Source organism: Microtus oregoni, unplaced genomic scaffold (assembly GCF_018167655.1).
Source record: "Microtus oregoni isolate MIOR12 unplaced genomic scaffold, Mior012 000006F_ref0000085, whole genome shotgun sequence".
Lineage (NCBI taxonomy): Eukaryota > Metazoa > Chordata > Mammalia > Rodentia > Cricetidae > Microtus > Microtus oregoni.
Window position 1 is genome coordinate 44,421,148 of NW_024543065.1, and position 7,326 is coordinate 44,428,473.

General features: G+C 44.5%; 1 protein-coding gene across 1 annotated transcript; it reads right to left on the reverse strand.

The window, feature by feature from the left end:
* Positions 1-250: 250 nt before the first annotated feature.
* Positions 251-1,195, reverse strand: LOC121449359 (olfactory receptor 5-like). Its single transcript, XM_041653719.1, has one exon. The coding sequence runs from the start codon at positions 1,187-1,189 to the stop codon at positions 251-253; it is 939 nt and encodes a 312-aa protein (XP_041509653.1). The 5' UTR covers positions 1,190-1,195.
* Positions 1,196-7,326: the final 6,131 nt, after the last annotated feature.

The window sequence follows — 7,326 nt, forward strand, 5'->3', positions numbered from 1 at the left end:
ATAAATATTTATGAGCCAATCATCAATAAAAATTACAGGACTATGAAATATGCATGTGTGAATGAATTTAAGCATATAAAAATGAGGGTGACAAAATATGTGTAATTAATCAGGAGCTTTGGCCATTTTCTCCTAGTGATTTTCCAAATATGTCCTCTGGGTTTTAGTTAGCATTTCAAGGTTACTTGTGGTGGTTGGGCCATGAAGATTTGAATGAAGGTGTGAGAGGTTTGCGTACAAAAGGTGATGATCAAGGCCAGTGAAGGGTCTTCTTCAGCACAGTGTGGACCTCCTTATTCCTCAGACAGTAGATGATGGGGTTGCAGAGGGGCGTGACCACCGTGTAGATGACGGACAGCACCTTGTTGAGGTCCATGGACTTGATGCGACTGGGGCGGCAGTAGATGAAGAGAGCTGCTGAGTAGAAGATGCCCACCACCACCAGGTGGGAGGCGCACGTGGAGAAGGCCTTGCGTCGGGCAGCAGCTGATGGCATCCGGAGAACGGCCATCCCAATGGCTGAATAGGAAGCCAAGGATACCAGGAGTGTCCCACAGAAGATGACAATGGCTGAGATGAAGTCTACCAGCTCTGTGAGGGCCACGTGGGTGCAGGATAGGTTGAGGAGAGGGGAAACATCACAGAAAAATTGGTTGAGGACATTGGGGCCACAGTAGGACAGGCTTGCAATGCATTTTGTCTTTATTGCTGAGACCACCAGCCCACCGAGCCATGAAGACAAGGCTAAGGCCAGGCAGACCTGGGGCCTCATGAGCAAGGGGTAGTGCAGTGGGCGGCAGATGGCCACATAGCGGTCATAGGCCATGGAGGCCAGGAGGGTGCACTCTGTGCAGATGAGAGAGACAAAGAAGAAGAGTTGGGTCATGCAAGTTACAAAGGAAATATGGTAGGGCCCCGTCCACAGCCCCACGAGCAGGGTGGGCATGGTGGCAGACACATAGCACATCTCCAGGCAGCTGAGGTTGCCCAGGAAGAAGTACATGGGCTTGTGGAGCTCGCTGTGACTGCAGATGAGGTAGATGATGAGTGTGTTCTCCAGGAGCGTCAGCAGGTAGAGAGTCAGGAAGACGACAAACAGGGCATCCCTTATCCCCAGCCTTGTGGGAAAGCCTAACAGTACAAATTGCTGGACTCTGGTCATGTTGGTCAACTCAAGTGATGTCTCCATCTGTGGAGAGCAAATGACATTATTTATAAACAAGCACAATGGCACAAGCTTAGGAGGATGCCCACATTTCCTGGATAAATTATTGGTGCTGGCAACTGTCCAGAAAGGCAGAGTGTTAGCCAGTTTTTGAAAGAAACTGTAGCCCGGTTCCTATTTGTATTGGTTACTTTTCTTGTTGCTATGATGAAACATCATGGCTAGGGCAAGTTAAGGAAGAAAGAGAGCGCTTACTCCAGCTCAAAACTCCAGGGTGGTTGGATGGGGGAAGAGAGAGTTTACTCTAGCTCACAGCTCCAAGGGGTGGGTGGGGAAGACTTTGTCGTGGTAAGAAGCTGTGGCGTCAAGTGGCAGACACGGCAACAGGAACAGGAAGCAGAGAACATACATCCTCAATGGCAAGCTTGAAACAGACAACAAACTGCAAGTGGACTGGGGCTCTGCACTCTCCAAACCCACCCCCAGTGATGCACTTTCTCCAGCAAGGCCATTCCTCCTAAATTTCCCCAAAAAGCATCACCAGCCAAGTGAGATGAGGTCAAATACTTGATTCTATGCAAATTTTTTTTTCATTCAAATCTCCATACACATCCCCTAAATCTGTGAACACACACACACACACACACACACACACACACACACACACACACGCAAATGTGATTTTTGAAAAAGGATTTGCAACATGACTCAGCTTACCCTCTAAGATTCACGTGGTGGGAGCGAGCCTGAAACTTTTGACCTTGCAGGATAATGTCTTCAAATAAAACAAGAGTAGTATTTATTTGTTGTAATAAATGAAGCAATGAATGACAAGCTCTGTACCAAATAAGGAACTAGAAATGTCATCTGTCTAGATATTTTGTCTATCGAGACAGGGTTTCTCTGTAACTTTGGAGCCTGTCCAGGAACTTGTTATGTAGACCAGGCTGTCCTCAAACTCCCAGAGACCTGCCTGCCTCTGCCTCCCGAGTGCTGGATTAAAGGTGTGTGCCACCACTGCCCGGCTCTAGATGGTTTTTTTAATTTTCTTTTTAAACTCCACACAGAAAGTTAGTCGGATCTATAAATCAAGAGTGGTACAAGAGTGTTAAATATTTTTTCTTCAAATAATATCTCTCTTCTCTTAGTGTGATTTTATTTTCTATTGTTATAGTTTGGAGCTTGGGAGATAGCTCAACCAGTGAATTGCTTATCTTGTAGGCATTAGGACTTGAGTTCTGTGCTAGAACATGGGCATCGATCATGCATGTTTGTGATCTCATTTGTAAGGCGATGGCTGCAGGGGGATCCTTGGGCTCTTTGACCGGTCACACCAGCCTACTTGGCAAACTGTAAGCTGGTGAGCAGCTGTGTCTCAAGAGCATGTGGAGGGTATGTGAGAGATAGCTCAGCGATTAAGAGCACTCACTCCTTTTTCAAAGGCAATGTTGATGCCGTTTTTGCTGCTTTTCCTCTTTCATTGCATGCAGGATCCTTTGCAAGCAGCTAACATCTTTGGGTATAGCGTCTCTCAGAGTCAGACAGGCCCATAACATCTGACGCAATGTTTATCAGAAAGTTTGAAAATTGTGGAACGCATTTATTATTTACTCTTTTTAGTTCTTCTGTATCTCTAAAATAAAAAGCATTGTCTTAATTATAAACAATAAAGCCTAGTTCTTTTTCTGTTGCATTAGGAATGCACAAGACTCAAAGTGACACATCTTTTGTTCCAAGTCACAGTCTGGGAGTGAAATGAAATGTGACCGTGCTTCAGCACTGGGTGAATTCCATTGTCCCCCACTCTCATGCTCAAGACAGGAACCCAAGCACTCTTCCACCTCAGAGACTTGGTTAGAGTGAAAAGGTTCTCCTGGATGCAGAGAACCATGCAGAAAATTAACTATGACATTTACTGAGGTCCATAGGTATTCAGCGGCTTGGGATGCTGGTTTCTTGTAAGAAACAGATAATGAATAAGTGAGTGAATTAAAAACAGAAGCAATTTCAAACGAGGTAAACTATGGTGGTCCTGGAAGAGCAAGATGCAGGCCACTGAAGCCGAATGGTTGAAGAGGTAACCCCTGAGCAGGGAGAACCAACTGACCACGAAAGCAGGTGAGCCAGGTGTGGTTCAATCAAGATGCTACGGAGCAGTGGGATGCTTCAGGGAGGGGAATCTTTCCCTTACTCCCTCCCCTCTCAGATTCTCCATCTATTGAGCTTCTAGACTATTCTCTTCTTTGGGTGATGTGTTCCAGTCTCTCTATGGTGTCTGCTCCTTGATTTGTATATTAAAAGGTGTCATCAGTGGGAAAAACAGTGTTCATGTTCCCTCTGACCCTTCTCACCTGGACTAATTTCAGACTGAAGAGGTGAACACCTTCAGCCTCCAGATTTGAGCCCAGGACCCCTGTGGGATTGGGGGACCCTTGGATCCATTTTCATACTGATGAAAAAATGGGACAAAGTTTAGACTGATTCTAGGCTAACTTGAAGATGAGTTACACAGTAAACTGTTGATAAGTGTAAGGACTAATTTCATTCTTCAGAATACAGTCTCTCTCTCTCTCTCTCTCTCTCTCTCTCTCTCTCTCTCTGTCTGTCTCTCTCTCCAACAATTAAAGAAAAAGAGGCTGTGAAATTGAAAGAGAGCTCAAGGGCAGGGGTGGTCATGGTAAGGTGGTTTGAGGGATGAAAGGGGAATGATGTAATTATGATCTCAAAAAATATTAAAAATTCACTCATCAATTTATGGACACATAAGTTGTTCTCTTTTCTGGACTTAGGGGATAGTGTTGAAATAACCATTAAGCTCTGAATTAAAAACAAACCAGGCTTGGTGGTTCATGCTTGAAACCACAGCAGTGGGAGGCAGAAACAGGCAGGTCCCTGGGGTTTGCTAGCAAGTTCTAGGCCAGTGAGAGACCCTGTCTCCAAAAACAAGGTAGACAGTTCCTGAGGAGCAACATCTGGGATTCTCCTCTGCCCCTAAAAGCACGTGTACACGTGTTCATAGGCATCTGCACACACAAACACATGCATCTGTACCAGTGAGCACTCACACACATGAGAAAGAAAAACTTAGATTAATTCTAATCCTTGTGTCCAGTCACTTTTCTCAGTATTCTAAGTGACTCTTTTTTTTTTTAAATAATTTTTTTTATTAAAAAAAGAAGAAAAAAAAACATAAACAAAAAACAAGTTTCCACCTCCTCCCAGCCTCCCATTTCCCTCCCCCTCCTCCCACCCTTCTCCCCCTCCTCCCACCCTTCTACCCCTCCCCCCACTCCTCTCCCCCTCCCTCTCCAGTCCACAGAGCAGTCCAGGTTCCCTGCCCTGTGGTAAGTCCTAGGTCCTCCCCCCCCGTCCATATCTAGGAAGGTGAACATCCAAACTGGCTAGGCTTCCACAAAGCCAGCACATTAAGTAGGATCAAAACCCCGTGCCATTGTCCTTGGCGTCTCATCAGCCCTCATTGTTCGCCATGTTCAGAGAGTCCGGTTTTATCCCATGCTTTTTCGGTCACAGTCCAGCTGGCCTTGGTGAGCTCCCAGTAGATCAGCTCCACTGTCTCAGTGGGTGGGTGCACGCCTCGTGGTCCCGACTTCTTTGCTCATGTTCTCCCTCCTTCTGCTCCTCGTTGGGACCTTGGGAGCTCAGTCCAGTGCTCCAGTGTGGGTCTCTGTCTCTGTCTCCATCCATCACCAGATAAAGGTTCTATGATGATATGCAAGATATTCGTCAGTATTGCTCTCGGATAGGGTCATTTCAGGTTCCCAATCCTCAGCTACCCAAGGAACTAACTGGGAACCTCATGTTGGGCACTTGGGAGCCCCTCTAGGGTCAAATCTCTTGCTCACCCTAAAGTGGTTCCCTTAACTAAGAATTGTGGTTCCGTGCTCCCCTATCCACCTTTCCTTTATCCCAATTCTCCTGATTCCCCAAATCCCCCCTCCTTCCCTTCTACCTTTTCTCTCCCCATCTCCCCTTACCCCCATCCCACCCTACCCCCAAGATCCTAATTTTCTCCCCGGCAATTGGGTCTACTTCCCTTAGCCAAGAGGATAACTATATGTTTTTCCTTGGGTTCACCTTCTTACTTAGCTTCTTTAGGTTCACCTATTGTAGACTCCGTGGCGCTAATTTATGGCTAGAAACCAATTATGAGCGAGTACATCCCATGTTCAGCTTTTTGGGTCTGGGACACCTCACTCAGGATAGTGTTTTCTATTTCCATCCATTTGCCTGCAAAATTCGAGAAGTCATTGTTTTTTACCGCAGCGTAGTACTCTAGCGTGTATATATTCCATACTTTCTTCATCCATTCTTCCATTGAAGGGCATCTAGGTTGTTTCCAGGTTCTGGCTATTACAAATAATACTGCTATGAACATAGTTGAACAAATGCTTTTGTCATATGATAGAGCATCTCTTGGGTATATTCCCAGGAGTGGTATTGCTGGGTCCAGGGGTAAGTTGATCCCGAATTTCCTGAGAAACCGAAACACTGACTTCCACAGTGGTTGCACAAGATGGCATTCCCACCAGCAATGGATGAGGGTACCCGTTCCTCCACAGCCTCTCCAGCAAAGGTTATCCTTGGTGTTTTTGACTTTAGCCATTCTGACAGGTGTAAGATGATATCTCAAAGTTGTTTTGATTTGCATTTCCCTGATTGCTAAGGAAGTTGAGCACGACTTTAAGTGTCTTTTGGCCATTTGAACTTCCTCTGCTGAGAATTCTCTGTTCAGTTCAGTGCCCCATTTTTTAATTGGGTTAATTAGCATTTTAAAGTCTAGTTTCTTGAGTTCCTTATATATTTTGGAGATCAGACCTTTGTCTGTTGTGGGGTTGGTGAAGATCTTCTCCCAATCAGTAGGTTGCCTTTGTGTCTTATTGACTATGTCCTTTGCTTTACAGAAGCTTCTCAGTTTAAGTAGGTCCCATTTATTCAATGTTGCCCTTAATGTCTGTGCTTCTGGGGTTATACATAGGAAGCGATCTCCTGTGCCCAGCTCCTGTAGGGTACTTCCCACTTTCTCTTCTATCAGGTTCAGTGTGTTCGGGCTGATATTGAGGTCTTTAATCCATTTGGACTTGAGTTTTGTGCACGGTGATAGATAAGGGTCTATTTTCATTCTTCTACAAGATGACATCCAGTTATGCCAGCACCATTTGTTGAAGATGCTTTCTTTCTTCCATTTTATACTTTTAGCTCCTTTATCGAAAATCAGGTGTTCATAGGTTTGTGGGATAAAATCCGGGTCTTCTATACGATTCCATTGGTCGACTTCTCTGTTTTTATGCCAGTACCACACTGTTTTCATTACTGTAGCTCTGTAATAGAGTTTGAAGTCAGGGATGGTAATGCCTCCAGAAGATCCTTTATTGTATAGGATTGTTTTGGCCAACCTGGGTTTTTTGTTTTTCCATATAAAGTTGATTATTGTCCTCTCCAGATCTGTGAAGAATTTTGATGGGATCTTGATGGGGATTGCATTGAATCTATAAATAGCCTTTGGTAGAATTGCCATTTTTACTATGTTGATCCTACCAATCCAAGAGCAAGGGAGGTCCATCCATTTTTTGGTATCCTCTTCAATTTCTTTCTTCAATGCCTTAAAGTTCTTGTCAAATAGATCTTTCACTTCCTTGGTTAGATGTACCCCAAGATATTTTATGCTGTTTTTGGCTATTGTGAATGGTGAAGCTTCTCTGATTTCCCTCTCTGCTTCCATATCCTTTGTGTATAAGAGGGCGACTGATTTTTTGGAGTTGATCTTGTATCCTGCCACATTACTAAAGCTGTTTATCAGCTGTAGGAGTTCTTTGGTGGAGTTTTGGGGGTCGCTTATGTACACTATCATATCATCTGCAAATAACGAAAGTTTAACTTCTTCCTTTCCAATTCGAGTCCCCTTGATTCCATTATGTTGTCTTATTGCTATTGCTAGAACTTCAAGCACTATATTGAAGAGGTATGGGGAGAGTGGACAGCCTTGTCGTGTTCCTGAGTTAAGTGGGATGGCTTTGAGTTTCTCTCCGTTTAATTTGATGTTAGCTGTCAGCTTGCTGTATATAGCTTTTATTATATTTAGGTATGACCCTTGTATCCCTAATCTCTCCAAGACTTTTAACATAAATGGATGTTGAATTTTG